Here is a 15,914-nt window from a genome sequence, read left to right as displayed (position 1 = left end):
AGAAAAAAGTTTGTTATATTTTATATATGAGAGATAAATATATTTTTATATATATATATATATATATATATATATATATATATATATATATATATATATATATACATATATATATATATATATATATGTATATATATATATATATATATATATATATATTTTTTTTTTAAGTTTTATATTTTTTTCTCTTTTTTTTCTAAGACTACTGCATTCCTAAACCATTTGGAAAGCCCAGATGATGATGTCATGGCTTTGTAAGCTTCTGATAGATTATTTCACAATATCTTGTGGCTGTATTATTTTTGCCTGAAAACACTATCCTATCTGAGGCTACAGCACAATATGCCGCAGATATATGATTATTGTAATATTAATGCAATATTTATAGTGCAAATGACTATATGGATATCAATAATTGCAAACGAATATATTCCAAGTATTATGAACTTTCATATTTCATGCTAATCTAACATTGAACCTGTGAGGGAAATAGGCAAATGTCTCAACTGATGTCATTAATAATATTTAACAGTGTTGTCGCTAGATTTTCTAATATTGCGCAGCCCTTGTTCTTACTGAAGTACAGAGGTGGCAGTATCATGCTGTGGGGAGGGGTTTGTCAGAACCACATGCTGCAGACATCTCTGTTCCAGACCATCATGAAGTGGTGACACAGTGAACCTACTGTGGTTTTCAGTGGTGATGTTGAAATCTGCTGTTTTGGGAAAAAGCTCCAAAGGTTCTTCTCAACCTTTGTAAATATGCAGTTCTCCTTCACAGATCTGGTGTCAAACAAATATTTTATTAATTCGGTCAAAGAAGATGAAAGGTCTTTCTGAAAGCCATTGAAGGCCAGATTTATCCCCATTCATGCTTATGGTTATTGGAGGGACGTTTCTGACGGAAACTGCTGGCTGTTTCTTGAAATGTTTGTGACAGAATGAGGGGGCAGCAGCCTGATGTGTAAAATGTGAATTAATGTCTGTTGCTGTTTTCAGATGCACCAGTATCGTGTGCAGTGCAAATATCAACCCAGTGAAATATCTGACCTCGCAGACCAGCGGCCCACCAAAGAGACCTCTAAACGGATACATGAGATACGTTCTCCAGCAGAAACCAGTCGTGATCAGTGAAAACCCAGGTAACCAGCAGCTCTGACCTTTTAAGAGGAAAATGTCAACATGGCAATTGATCGGCCCTGATTTTCTTATTTTTGGGCGATTGGTCGATACTAGCGTGTAAAAAACCCAGCCTGATATTATCTTCTTCCACAAAGGTCTGAAAATCAGCCACTATCTATATTATCTTGCAGGTCATTTCAAGGTGTGGAGCGTGTCTCTCATTGGGGGGCGCCAGAGCTCTTGAGTTTGATCTTTGTGATATGAAGAAAAAAAAATTACGAAAAATTATTAGCGGACATTTTACCAACCTGACATGATAGATTTTGTTTACATCCAGAAACTTGGCGCCTGTGCGCAGTGCTGGAGTGTGTTTGTGGTGTGTTTCAGTTCAGCTAAAAAACAAAAAAAGGCGACACACACGCGCACACACACACACACACACACACACACACACACACACACACACACCGATTCTGAAATCATCAGTAGAGCAGGAGTTTAAATGAGCTAATCAACCACTGCTGTGTACAGACAGTCACTTATTAATAATCGTAAAATAAACATCAAGCCTGAAAACACGATACTGCAACGGACTGAATGTCCTGTTCTCTGTGTGGGAAATGTTTGTGTTGAATACTCATACAACAGAGCCTTTGTTGTCAGTCAGTTGCTATGGCAACAAGTCTGTGTGCAGCACAGCCGACACAGAGAGTGAGAAAAACAAAGAATGCCAGTGGCTTTGAGTTGATGAGGTGAAGTTTTTATAGATCAATGATCGGCTTGTAAACTGCAATCAGTCCATTCCTAATTTCCAGTGTTTTTTTTTTTTTTTACTCTTCACGGTCACTGTGGCTTTAACTGGACACTTCCAGACCCAGCTGAGCTATGTTACAAACTCTGACAACTTGCCCTCTCCTGGAAGAAGGAGAGTATATGCTGAATAAGAAGAAAGCTTAACATTTCATCAGAACAAATCAGAAATCCACTTAGTCAGATCCATAATATTCCATTAAAAAGAGCGTGTACAGTAGAGTATGTTTACTGTATCCTAGTAACTCGGCTGGCCAGCAGCAGCCTCTTCTGCTAATCTTTTCTCGAGCCGGGTTTAATAAGTCTTTGCTGGGAGGATTAGATGAGCTGTTAATCCAGTGTTATCACAGCTCTGAACTTGTAATGGCAGACGCTGCAGATCTGAACCAATGTGTCTGTGTGATTTTTGAATGTCCAGCTGTTACAGGACATCAACATTTATTCAAATAAATACTGTTCCAGCTGTAAGATTACTACATTTTTTATTCTGTTGGGATTAATCTGAAGATGTTTGCTTAGATTAAAACTAAACTGACTTTGAATATGAAGGATTCTCACCAACGCTGTGAACCACGTTAGAGACGTCTAAAAGATTAGTCAGGTCACAATGAAGAACAATCACACTCAGTTCCTGATTCAGAAACTCAACATATTAAAAATCATGATATTTAGAGAAAATAAAAATTAAGGTGATTATTTTTAACCTGTAATGGATTAAAGTCTGTATCTGGTTCTTCTCAGTTAATTATTACAAAAAAGTCCTTCATACATTATTTATTGAATGAATGGCTATAACTATAAGGATATGAAGCAGACTAACTAGCAGTTAGCAAACAAACAGAAAGGCCGTCATTAAATCCAGGGTCAGTTCTGTCAGATTACGGTCAATGTAATATTGCAAGACAGAAGTCAAGGTATTAGGAGCAGAGGTTGACTGACAGGGTCACATAATCTATTTTTACCCATGAATTCCTAAAATGATAATAATAACATATTCAGTTGGATTTCATTTTTATTTGGTTTAATCATTATTGAACAAGCTGAACAGAGACTCTGCATCGTGTCATCACACATCAAGCAGATGAAGACATGCAACTTTTTCTCCTCACTGACAAAAACCACAGAGTGGTGATGAACAGAGTGAACCATGAAATGAAACGATTGCACTCTAATCACACCTGGGTTATGAACGATTCTGTCTGAACGAACTGTCTCGCGACTTCCTCAAGTTCCCAACCTCAGGGTTTGGATGTTGATCTGCTGCTGAACTGAAGACTGAAATTACAAGTTCTACTTTGGGCAAAGTTTTGAAATCAGGTCATATTTCTCTTGATCAGAAGTCTGAACAAGATGCAGATTTAGTCCAGGTCAGAGATGATGCTCATGTGGGGAATTTTGGATTTTCAATTGTGTAAAATTGAATATGTCTGCACCAAGCGGTCAGGTGTGAGTGAAAATAGCAGACAACCTTCTGATTTTCCCATCATAGTTTAGAAAAACATTCCAAGATGAAAAATATTCAGTTAACATGACCCCTGATCAGATGTGCAATTAATGTTTAAAATATTTTGCGCATATTGTGGTTTTATATTGCAGCTGCTGGGAGCTTATCATATTAAAAGCTTAAATATTCCATAGTGGAACATTGTTAAAAATATGGATGTGATATTTAATGACTGAGATGCCAAAGCTGACATGGAATGATGAGGAAACAAAAGAGGTAGAAAATGTTTCCAAATCATCATTTATTTAGCTTTTGCGAAATTTAGCAATAATATGGCAAACATAAGCACCTTATTCTTGACCCTGGATCAATGTGCAGACCTTGAGAGGAAGAAAAGAGCATGAGACAGATCATGTGATTCTAATCAGTCTGCCTTTCATTGGTTCCCCTTCAGAAATCAAGCTGGTGGATGTAGTCAGGAAGATCGCCCAGCAGTGGAGGATGATGAGCCCAGAGCAGAAAGAGGTACTACTAACTCCATTAGGATTTGTTGGAGTCCTCCTGAAATAAAAACCAAACTCTTCCGTCCTATTGTGTGTTTATGTCAGACTCATTCTCATGTGTAGAATGAGTCTGACATTTTACCTGCTGTTGCCTCCGTGTGGTAATCATCATGTCAGCTTCCTGACTGAGCAGACCCAGCTGTGGACTAAGTCCATTGTCTCTCCTCCAGCCGTTCCAGCAGGCCTCGGTCCAGGCTATGAAGCAGTTCAAGGTGGACCTCCAGAAGTACCAGGCCCAGCTGAGCCCGGCTGAGCTCCAGCAGCAGGTTCTGGAGAAGAGGCAGAGGATGGCTAAACGGAAGGCCATCAGGAAGAAGAGGGTGAGAAGATGATTATCTGGTTGGCATGCAGGGTTCTTCCTATGCAGCCTGGAGGAAAGGTCTGGAATTACGTCTCAGGATAAGTGTGGAAAAACAAAACAGCTACTTTCAGACTTTAATTCCACCTCCAATGTCTTCCTTTCATCCTTCCTTCCTTGTCCCGTCTTCCCTACTTCTCCCTCACTCCATTCTTTTTTTGTGTTCTCCTATCTTCCTGTCCTTCAAATTCACTTCAGGAAATGAAAGATACTGCTGACAATGTTAATTTTTTGTTGATTCTGCCATAACAAAAACATATTGTCACCTTCCTAAAAAAATAGCATAAGTCATTTTTTTTTTCAAACTTTGTTCGACATAGTATTATATGTTTATGACTGCTGTAATATATATATAAAAAATCCTGTAATCACTCACACACAGTTAATATTAAAATTCAGCTGTGTGGAACTGTGATGTAATTGAGTTTTGGCTCAAAGTCATTTTATTATTACTGCATAAAGCTGTTCAATAATAATTACATACAAATAAGTGTGTGTGTGTGTGTGTCTGTGTGTGTGTTTGCGTGCGTGTGCGTGCACGCATGTATGTGTGTTTCAGGAGTTGAACGTCCTTGGGAAACCCAAACAGTGTCGAACTCCTTTCAACATCTACATGTCGGAACATTTCCAGGAGGCCAGAGGAACCACCACCCAGGTGGGACGACCACACTGTGATCCTCATTCTCTTCCACTTTGTTACATCACTAACAGCTGACCAGGGAATTTAGTAAAGAGGAACTTTAATCACAAACCTGATGCTCAGGTTAAGTCCAATGATTAATCATCCTGTCATTGTACTGCTGGAGTTTACTGAGCTCCTGAGAACAACCCAATGTGTATAGAAGCAGTCTGCATGACTGACAACTGGCTTATGTGTACCAGTGTGTGACACGGTGTACCAAGACAATGAAATCCCACCTTAACTACTTTACAGTGAAGAATCTAAACTGTGAACACCTGTGAAATTTACTAAAAATATCTTGTTGCGAATGTTTCAGGCCAAGTTGAAGTCGCTGTTGGATGATTGGAGGAATCTGTTCAGCCATCAGAAACAGGTTTGGTTCCTCCATGATTTATATTTTTCTTTGGTTTGTTCACCTGTCGAGTGCATCGAGACGTTCTGCTGATCCTTCTTTTACGCCTCAGGTCTACATCCAGCTGGCTGAGGACGACAAGATCCGCTATAAGAACGAGATCAAGTCCTGGGAGGAACACATGATTGATATCGGACGTGAAGATCTAGTCCGGGGACAGACCCAGAGCAAAAAGAAAAAAACTGCTGCTGTGAGGAAAGCAACAAAGAAGACTGCAGCTAAATCGGTGAAGAAGGCCACTCTGTTTTTTGTTGGCAAAAAACAGAAGTCAACAACATCCAGTAAGGCGAAACCGAGTGCTTCAGCTAAAACTGTCCAAAAAGACTCTCCAAGAAAGCCTAAGATGTGATTAGAAGTGAGTCCAAACGACTGAAACTAGCTCACCTTTTTGTTTTGCTTCATTTCTTTTTTTTTTTTTAGTTTGACCACATCACGTTAGAACTGACTCTTATCGCCTCATATTCTTCTTTTACATATTCTAACAAATAAACCTCTACTTTCATAGGTCTATTTTTACATAATGTGAGTTCATTATTTCTGTCGCAGCTCAGTCTGAATCATGTCGAATTTTATTTACAGTGTTTTCTCCTTCAAATGAGCATATGTGCTGATAGTAAGATTGGAAGGTTTTTTTTTTTTTCAGACTGTTGTCTCTTCAGTCTGCATCGATTGTCTCCGTCCAAAAACAAGTCCTCTGAATTATAGTCCTCTGAATTATAGTATTACTGGAAAGACTGACCCTTGATAAGATATTCTGTATTTGTTACAAAAAGAAAATGAAAACCAACAGTGTCCATTGTTTTTTCTAAAAAAAAGTTTTCAGCTAGAGATGGTGGATCCTGGCTGCTTTCTACATTTGTTGCTGCACCTGAAGGCAGTAATATGGATGTTATGTAAAGACTGTATGAAAATTTTTATGATGGTATTTGTTCTTTTTAGCGATGAATTTAATAATTAGTCACAATAACTTAAGGTATTTATAATGATGGGCCAATTGACACCAAAATCTCTGGGGAATGTTCCTGACATCTTGTTGAATAAATACTGTAAAGAACTAGGACTGGTCTGGAGGCAAAGAGGGTGTCCAACCCGAAGCCAGCATGGTGCATCTCGTATGTGTCAAATTCAAGGACCAGGAGACAAATCTGGCCCACCATAACAGAACTTGAAAGTATATCTTTTCATTGTTGAAACCTGTGACAGTATGCTATGAGGCAGATAATCTGTCTACAATCAAGCTCCTCTGCCTTCTCCCAGTGCTAACTAGAAACAACCAATTAGGACAAAGAGGCGGGTCTTAGTGCTGTCAATCACTCTTTTGTACCCTCCCCCACTGGTACGGTACAGCTTCTTCCTGATAGGAGAGCCTGCTGTGAATGCTAAGGCTAGTTAGCATGGCCACCGATGATGGCAGATGCATAGATTTCCTGTAGCAGTAAATTGTTTCTTCACCATTAGCATATTGAACAGGGAGTACGCAAAGTTGATTGACAGCGCTAAGACCCGCCTCCTGGCTCTGATTGGTTGCTTTTGGTCAGCAGCGGTGCATTTCTTCTGACTGCAGTAACAGCACAGAGAAGGCAGAGGAGATTTAGCTATTCACAGATTATATAATATTGTCATAACATGGTCAACAAATATGTCAAAAATATTTTTTTTATAAAAGTTACACAATGCAGCTCTAAAGATAACAGTTGTGGGCTTAAATATTTGATCACTTTAGGCTGATTTTCTATGAGAAATACCAAATTACATCAATATGAGAAGATGGTTCAATGTTATTTAATTTTAAGAAGTGCTCATAGAATGCATCTGCTTGTTACAATTTTAGCAGTTAAAATGGTTTGTTTTATGAATACATTCTGCCACTTTGCAGATATTTGAAAGTTTGATTTGATTTGGCTCAAAATAAAAATGAGTCTGACACCCCTGGTGAAAGTGGTGGAACTAACTGTAGAGGGGATATTCAGACCTCACCTCAAGCTTGGAATGAATCTCGTTTATTAGCCCCAAAAACATCAAAGATTTTTTAGATTTAATAGGTTTAAAAGTTTCTCACAGTGAAAGTAGAAAAATAAGTCATCTTCATAAAAACAATGTTTTTTCAGTAACAAATGTTGAACTGTAATATTAGTCCAATAGTCCATCTATTCACAGTTTGCAGACATGAGCCTCATGGCTGCTGTGCAGCCACCTGCCTCAACAAGGACTGGAAGTCAGGAGACAAAACCAGCTTGTGATGGACGTTTCCCAGCACCATCATGTTCCCAGTTCTCCCACCCGACAAACGGACCGACACCAGTTGCTGAAAGATAAAAAAGAAGCAGCATTCCTGTCAGAGGTAATGGGGATGGAAGCTGGAGCACAGGAAGCTTCAGCAATGAGAAGAAGCCTGGTCTGGAAAACACTCCGAATATTACTGAAATAATTAGAATATTTCATATTAAAATGTCAGGGCAAACAGAAGGAAAGGCATGGGAACATTTTACATTTTGATGACAATGTAAACATTTTGCAGAGCGAGGAGCAACAACATCTCATAAGAAATACATTTCAATTTAGCCAACTAAACCTAGACTCAAAATGACTATATATGATTTAATTGGACACAAAATAAAGTGATCTTTTAGTCCAAAGACCGACACTAAAACTAAATTCAAATGTGCTTTAATAATTAACACTGTTGCCATGACAGTGGATCCGACATATTGGAATAATTTTGGCATCCGGCATCCATTAGGAACAGGAACACTGACCTGCAGGAAGGAAAAAGCAGCTCCTTCTGACACATCCAGGATGATGTCACCCAGCTTTAGCTCCACCTTTCCCGACTTCCTGATTTGTAGCTTGCCCAAAAATCCCTCAGGGAATTCTGAGAGGACAAGGGAGCCGTCCATGTTCCTGGATTCCTGGAGAAAGTCGGGAATATGAGCGGACCAGGTGTCATGGCTACCACCTTTCAGGTTTCTGCATATTTTATTTCCATTTTTGAATTACAGGGTTTTACAAACATCTCTGTTCTTTAAAGTCAATTTAAAATAAAACATGTATTATGAATTTATGGCAGAGTGAAATTCAAAATACCGGAAAGAGATAAGAGGAGAACTCCTTCAGTGTAGTCATGGTAACCTGGTGTCCTATCAGTAGTCTGCTTCCTTGTCTCTCATGTTGTGAGGTAGATAGGTAGGTAGGTAGAGCCCCTCATTTTTTTTTTTGTTTTTTTTTTAACAAACTTAAACAAATTTCTACAAAACATTTTTACTTTGCTGTTATGTGAGTGCAGATCTTTCAGGGGGAAATCAGTTAAAACCATTGTGCAATAAAGTTGTAATAATAAAATGAAAATCTGAAAGAGTGTGAAAACTGTCATTTGAACCAGCTGATAAGGTTCATGTTTTTAGCTAATCAAGTCTGATGCGTAAGCCTTATTGGAAAGCATCATGGCATCAAGTGCAGTCTTCACTCACTTGCTGTGCTGACTTTGTGTCTGTCTTTGAAGGTTTCTCTGTCGCTCCTCCATGATGAAGGTCTGCTTTCGGTGCAGAGTGTCTGCCAGGAAGACAGTCTGGAAACTGCATGAAGAACAGCTCTTCTCCTCCTGAAACACTGAGTTCCTGCAGCATTTTTACCAGAGACAACTGCTCAGATTTCTGCCAGTCAGTCAAGAGGGCTGCTTTTCCATCAGCACCACAGGGTGGCGCTGTTAAGACCAGGAGGTCGTCTTGACCTGCTGAGCAGCAGGTAAGGAGAGGAAGCTTTAGAATCACGTTTTATAACACAACCTGGTCTTCTTCTCACAACACAAAACTTTACATTCTTAACAACAGAACTCCTTTAGAGCTGTAGTATGTAACATTTATAAACTATATGTTTTTATTTTTACATATTTGTTAAAGCTGTCATCATGTTCAGACAAAATATGAGACAGATAATCTGAAAACATTGAGCTCCTCTCCCTCCATGTGGTCCTACTGCCATCTGCAGAAATACACCACTCTGTCAGAAACAACCAATCAGAACCAGGTGGAGAGATCAATCATGCCTGAGTATGAGTTACCCACACCCTCCCCCTTGGTCTATGCTAAGCTACAGCTAATTCCCCACAGCGGAGCTTGATGTTAATGCTAGTTAGCATGGACACTGATGATGGTGGATAAGCAGTTTTCTTGGGAAGATAAGTTGTTCCTCTCCCAATAGTACACTAAGCAGTGTGTACACAAGCATGACTGACAGCGCTAAGACCCTCCAGGCTCTGATTGGTTGTTTTCTGGCCAATGCTAACTGCATTTGTGCAGTTAACACTGGGAGAAGGCAGAGGAGCTGGATTTTTTTTCCAGAGATTATCTCTCATATTAAACTGTCATGACATGGTGGACATGGTGACAGTTTGAAGAAATATGTAAAAATCATATTGTTTATAAAAGCTACATACTGGAGCTTTAAGGACATGATATTCTATTTAATTCAAATGAAAAACAAAGTAATTCATTAAAATATGAAAGCTATAAAAAGCTACAATAACTTGGTGTGAATGCCCATAAACTAACAATTTGTTTATGCAAACACTTCATTTTAAACTGAGTCTGATTAACCTGGAGAAAACAAAATTCAGTCGCAAAGCTTCTGCTGCTATTTATTAATAGAGAACCACCTGAAAGCTGAAAGTCCAGGAAGACAGGAAGTAAAAGGAAGCAGAATGGACGAGTGGAAGCAGTGAAACCCAGACTGGTCTCTTACATGTTGCGGCAGATGGCCTGGGACGCCTGGTGAAGCTGCTGGACTGATACAGAGGCAGGGCGATGGGGTTCAGGTGGGCATCATTCCTCAACTCTGGATCAACTATGAACTGTAGGAGGAGCAAACACTCAGAGTTAGAACCAGAGGATCTGTTTGGTTTTAAAGAGTCCTGAGATAACCTTTACTGTGTCCAATCCAGCACGATTAATCATATGTGTTTAGCTGTTTTTTTATGGCTGCAAATAATAACAAAAATAATGGACTCAACAAAACAGATGGATGTTACAACTGGGCCACATGAGCTTGGTTTGAAAGTCCAGTAAACGCAATATGTTTCAATGGAGAAATAAATTTTTTTTATTCAAAGTCATGTCTTGATTTATTCCACAGTAAACCAGCAGCTATAAATGGTTATTGTGATTTCACTGCTGATTCTTTTTGCTTCATAGTTAAATCGCCTTATTAATTCTGCAAGAGAGACAATAAATATATCTCTGTGGAAGGTGAACTTAAACAAAAAATACGACTGATCATACCAACATGGTCAGAAGGACCCTGTTGGCATGGGTCTCTTCTTATAAATCAAAATTTATAACCAGTTTTTTGGCTGCTATTAAAATTAGTTTAGTGATCAGAAACGTGGCACAAAAAGGGGAAAAAAACAGAAATCTTTCAGGTGCTTTTCACTGCCCCTTCCAAAGCCAGGGTTACAGATGTTGTTTTAGGCCACATGTAGCACAAGGGCATGAAAAATGAAAAATTATTTGAGAGAATGTGTGAATAATGGGCATACAAAGCTGTGTCAAGAATCACTCACGTCGTCTCGCTGCAATTTACTGAGAAGATGATCTTCATCCTCCGTTGAATTCTTCCCTTCTTTTTTCATAGGTCTGCAAACAGGAGATGCAGAGGAGCTCTGCAGGCCTCTGGCACCATGCCGGCCTGCAGGGAAAAGGATGACATCAACCAGGGTCAAGTCCAAGTGTGCTCATGTGCCACTGAGAACGACAGGAGAAGACAGAGGAGGCCCACCTGTTCTGTAATTTGAGACACCAGGACATTGTTCAAAGATGGAGTGGGACTGGATGACCTGAGGTCTCACTTTCCTCCCACCTCTGCTCTCTTTTCTCTTCGCATCCCTTTCTCTCTTTTCCTTTTTAGGAGCCACAGGGTTTTCTGTTTGTAGCCTGGGGAAGGTAGCTGGATCAAAGAGGGGCTCTTGCAAAAACATGCTTATTACAGTCTAACAGTCACTCACTCATCTTTCAGTTTTCTCACAGCGTGGACATTAGGCTCCCATGTCTTCTACAGAGCAGAGAAACAGAATAAATAGGATATATCATAAATATTTGTGTTTATTTCAAAAAAAGGAAATGCTGCATACATATTAGTTTAGCTTAGACTAATACAAATAACTTGGCTAAGATTTGTACAGTGAAAAAAACAAACAAACAAAAAAGGGAGAAATGTGAATATGTAGGTGGAAGGTTTTCCCAACAGTTGCATTCAGGGGAGGCCATTTATCTTATAGTTTATCAAATATTGTGAAAAATTGCTTATCATGATAAAACTTTTTGATTTATCATATTCAGGATATATTTCAGTTATTGATGTTAAATCATAAAACAAAACTAACAGTATAATTGGAAATGCTACTTTTGCTTTTTTTTGTTTGTTTCCCCGCTAAACATATTGGTAAATTAGGGCTAGCACTGTTGCCTTGCAGCAAGGAGGTCCTGAGTTCGATTCCCGCCTCGAGTCTTTCGGCATGGAGTTAGCAGGGTGTGAGAAAATTAATGGATATTAGTAAATTCGAAAATATAATGAACAAAAACAACCTTAATGAGCAGCTCTTAAAAGATTTAACATGATTGGCTTTATTAGATGTTATCATAATTCTTACGTTACAATTAATAATTAAATTATTATTGCTTGACATTATTGGTGTGATTCTCATGTTTTTGTGAAGAACATCATTTCAGCAAACTGTCTAAAAAGCGGTCCCTACCTTTGTCTTCCTGAAGGCTCCCCCTAGCGTCAGGTCCCTGGTTCTGAGCGATGGCAGCCTCCCCCGCTGACTGGAGGAGCTCAGGCTCCAGACTCGGCTCTGCTCGGCGCTTCCAGTTCGCTCTGGCCCGCTTCTAAAGCCGGAGCAGCTCGGGCCGCTGGCTGCATTCCCCGAGTCGCTCATTTCTAGAAGCAGTTTGCTTCTCTCCTTCAGGTCTGACTTTAATATGACGGCACCTCAGGTTTCTTTCTAGTAACAGTACTGTATTCACTCAGTGTATAAACACATAATAACACTGACAGTTTTGTAAAGGCGAATCCAAACAAACCCCGTCCTCCATATTACCTTCTTGTCTTATCCTGGTTTAATAAATGATGCAAAAAAAGAAAGAAAAACAACCAACCAAACAATTAAAAATACAATCCCTTTGCGTCCCGGAAATGCTAAGCCAAAAATTTCCAGAACAGCATTAGCATCTGTATTTTAGCTTCTGTCTTTATTTTTCCAGAAAAATGAATAGTTATGTTTGGTTTAAAATGGTGGTTTTCAAGAGGCTTCGAAGCATACAAAATAAAGAAAATACTTTCTATTTGCTTTTGTCCCTGGCTTTGAAATGGCGTCGATCTTTTCTTTCCAGAGTTGATTCTTCTGACTGTTGTTTTTACTGACCGTTCAAAACAGCACACAGCGGTAAACAGCTTCTTCTTTGTAGCTTTCTTCTTCTACTACTTCTTGTTCTGGCGGTGGCAGACATGTTGTACATAACCGCCACCGTCTGATAAAGGATAATTTTACAGTTTGTAGGACGATGCTACATTTTGGTGATGTTTCCCATCAGAAACCAGAAATGACAAAATAAACCAAAAAAAGGTAATTATTTATTTTTTGTCTTAAAATACAAATTGTGAAATTCAAATATGAATATGTGTAGCTAAAACAGGTGATGAAAATTTTTTGTTTGGTTTCGTTTTCATTTCATGTTTAAAATATTAAAAACTGAAAATAATTTGGTTCAGAGAAACGAAAATAGCAATCATATTTTCATCATTGTAAAAGCAGGAGCCTAATTCTGGGACTATTGTATATTGTGCCTCTGGGGGGCGCTGTTTTTCCTGCACCTTGGTTTTCCTCTTTAGGCAGAGGATGTAACAAACTGATAGAAGTGGGACTGAAAATATTGTGTTATCTAAAGAATATGAAGGATTTTAAACACCTACAGAAAGAAGGGTTATTAAATACGATTGATTTCTAAACTGTTTTCCTTAAAGTCCATATAAATGCATGTTTTCTGTTAACAGTCATCAGAATAACTATATCCCTACAGACTTCTCTTGTAACTAGGGAATAGGTTGTATAAAAGTATCTAAGTAAACAGCAATAACATGTATGATGGCAGTGTTATTGCATAGTTAACATAAGTACAGACAGATATGGGACATGAACAACTTGGAATCACAGGAACTGGCCACTGATGGTCACATGCTCACCAGGCTCATAACATTGTATTTACCTTTAATTCTAAATGAGGCTTTAATAAACAGCAATAGGTCATTTGTTCACAAAGTTGTTTTTCCGTCACATAGTGGTAGCCTGCCTGATGAGTGTTTCTGGACACACAAAGCTATGTCATGGTATATTCCTGTCAACATGGCCACAATTAATTTCTTTTGTGTCTTTATATTTATTCGTATTAAATATGGAACAAAAATGAAACTAAGATTACATTTTTTTCATCAACAGTTAATTCAGCTGAACAAAATGAGTAGTCGAAAACCTGATAAAACATTTGCTCTAGCACAGCAGGACCTTCCTTCTTCTCATGTGCATTAGATATGTTTGCACATATCCATGACCCATTGTTCTTTTCAATATTTTATTTTTAAATCATCATTCCTGTCATCTTAATATTACCTTCATCTTCTATACATAGATGGTATTTTTTATTTTAATTGTTTCCAAGTATTAACAATAACTTACTCAGTCCAATATGTCCCACTTTCAGTGTTGTATCTCTTCTTGTCTACTTCTTTTACTTTATCTATGGCACTAAAAACATGTAATATCTTTAATAAATCTCTTCATTTGCTATTTGAACTTTGTCACTCTTGCCACAGATGGCTCATTTTAAGTCTGTTCCTTCAGCTCATTCCTTACTACTTCTAACCATCATAAATATATTCTAGACTGAAAGCCCTCTGTGTATAATGATCTGCAAATGTGTTCTTGAAATTCATTTTCAGAGATATTCAAACAAACCCCACATCAAGAGCCACATTTCCATCTTAAATAAACGCAATGTTGCTTCATAAATAAAGTCTGGTCTTTGTGATATGAGCACAGAATGCTTTGCGTAGCTGACTTTGTATATATTTTCTTTTTTTTTCACAAGATGACATCAATCTAAAACAAATGGACTACGAGCAGTTGAGCACAGGGAGCGGGTTAGGTTGGGCATTCAAGTTTAATGGTCAGAAAATAATTCATTAGACTGCAACAATTACAATGCCATGTTTTATCGTAAGCTTTTCTTTAATAAACATGAATGGGAAAACATTTGTTCTGCTAAGATTTAATTAATTTCTTCCCTTGGAAGAATGGTGCAGCAAGTGTTCGAACACAAAACAGTGTGGAATTCAGTTAAATTCAAAAATACTTCATATACTTTAGCTTATATTACTCAAGCTTTTTAAAGAGTTGTTGAAGATGCTGATGGCTGATCTCCTTTAGCTGTTTGTATTAACATAGACCTGAAGAAGCCTCTGACTGTCAACATGTTGTTGAATAACAGTCATTGCCCTTTATATTCTTTATTTTAAGAATCCTTCTTTGCAAGATCATCTCTAGAGATTCCAGAACAGAATCTGTCAGTTTCTTCAGCTTTCTAAGTCCAGGCTCTCATGCTGCTTCCCCAACAGATGATGCCAGATAACACGGCTCCCTCCATAACAGACTTATAGAATATATGCAACATCTTGCAGTAAATGCTGAAGATTGAGTGAGCAGGCGCAATATGTTTTACGGTAAAAGACATGGATTAAGAGGAAAAATTAATTAATTTGCTTGATTTCTGTTAACTACCAAGAGCAAGAATTGGATCAGAGTATTTTGTATATTCAAACACTGTAAGAGAACCTTTACAGTGTTTACATGTGTCTGGGATCCAACCAAACCGAATGCAAATAAACAAGTTTCTACCACAGCTGCCTGGTGGCACATTTGCTGATGTGATATAAGTTTTCTTTGTCAACATTGCACCTGTACTTTTCAGGGTGTAGGTGAGATTTTATGTGCCATTTCTTGTGAACTGACATTGTATGTATGAATGAAATGAATTATAAGTGAAATGAGCTGTGATCTTCTTAGATGGAAGAATGAACATTTTTATATGAGGCATGAAGCTTGTATTCAAATTTTAAACAACATAGGCTATTGTTGAGCTTGCTCTTAATACAACATAAATTTCAGGTCACTTTGCTTCCTCTAAAGTCAGCAGATCTCTGGATTTGAATCGTGAGACATTTTTGACCTTTTGCTGATCTGTTAGATCAGCAAAAGGTCAAAAATGTCATATTCTAGTCCAGTGGTTCTTAACCTGGGTTCGATCGAACCCCAGGGGTTCGATGAGTCGGTCTCAGGGGTTCGGCGGAGCCTCTGCCGCGGAGGTAAAGACACACTTGTGTAAAGTCGTGATGACGCACCCCGCTTTGCCACCACTTAAAGTGGTTCCAGTTTCTCTCGATGGCCAACCTGTTGAAACTGTGGGAAATTTGGGTTGTTCC

The 15,914-nt window shown here is 38.4% G+C and overlaps 2 protein-coding genes and 1 long non-coding RNA gene across 5 annotated transcripts in view; 1 reads left to right on the top strand and 2 right to left on the bottom strand.

The window, feature by feature from the left end:
- tfam (transcription factor A, mitochondrial) overlaps positions 1–5,906 on the top strand; it is a 10,065-nt gene extending 4,159 nt beyond the window's left edge. The window contains exons 2-7 of the mRNA XM_015058155.1: positions 999–1,141; positions 3,830–3,900; positions 4,109–4,258; positions 4,856–4,951; positions 5,295–5,351; positions 5,443–5,906. Coding sequence (XP_014913641.1) covers positions 999–1,141; positions 3,830–3,900; positions 4,109–4,258; positions 4,856–4,951; positions 5,295–5,351; positions 5,443–5,739 — 814 coding nt within the window. The 3' untranslated portion in view covers positions 5,740–5,906. The remainder of the gene's footprint in view (positions 1–998; positions 1,142–3,829; positions 3,901–4,108; positions 4,259–4,855; positions 4,952–5,294; positions 5,352–5,442) is intronic.
- Positions 1,936–4,113, bottom strand: LOC106963313 (uncharacterized). The gene is made up of 2 exons (XR_001428170.1): positions 4,021–4,113; positions 1,936–3,933 (listed from the first exon to the last, which is right to left on the bottom strand). It is a non-coding gene; the product is annotated as an uncharacterized LOC106963313 (long non-coding RNA).
- Positions 5,907–5,968: 62 nt separating the features above from the next.
- On the bottom strand, positions 5,969–12,893 carry LOC106963311 (DNA-directed RNA polymerase III subunit RPC4-like). 3 transcript variants are annotated; one of them, XM_015058154.1, is made up of 8 exons: positions 12,136–12,893; positions 11,386–11,429; positions 11,160–11,314; positions 10,945–11,069; positions 10,128–10,236; positions 8,858–9,120; positions 8,147–8,299; positions 5,969–7,695 (listed from the first exon to the last, which is right to left on the bottom strand). In XM_015058154.1, the coding sequence occupies exons 1-8, from the start codon at positions 12,316–12,318 to the stop codon at positions 7,564–7,566; spliced, it is 1,164 nt and encodes a 387-aa protein (XP_014913640.1). In that variant the 5' UTR covers positions 12,319–12,893; the 3' UTR covers positions 5,969–7,563. The 3 variants fall into 3 exon arrangements, with proteins under 3 accessions (XP_014913640.1, XP_014913638.1, XP_014913639.1); XM_015058152.1 differs by having other exon boundaries at positions 11,386–11,432; positions 12,136–12,892; XM_015058153.1 differs by having other exon boundaries at positions 8,858–9,117; positions 11,386–11,432; positions 12,136–12,891.
- Positions 12,894–15,914: the final 3,021 nt, after the last annotated feature.

The sequence above is a fragment of the Poecilia latipinna genome, unplaced genomic scaffold, assembly GCF_001443285.1.
Source record: "Poecilia latipinna isolate Pla-1442-1.1 unplaced genomic scaffold, P_latipinna-1.0 Scaffold1520, whole genome shotgun sequence".
NCBI classification, from domain to species: domain Eukaryota; kingdom Metazoa; phylum Chordata; class Actinopteri; order Cyprinodontiformes; family Poeciliidae; genus Poecilia; species Poecilia latipinna.
This window is presented reverse-complemented; position numbering and strand designations above follow the sequence as displayed.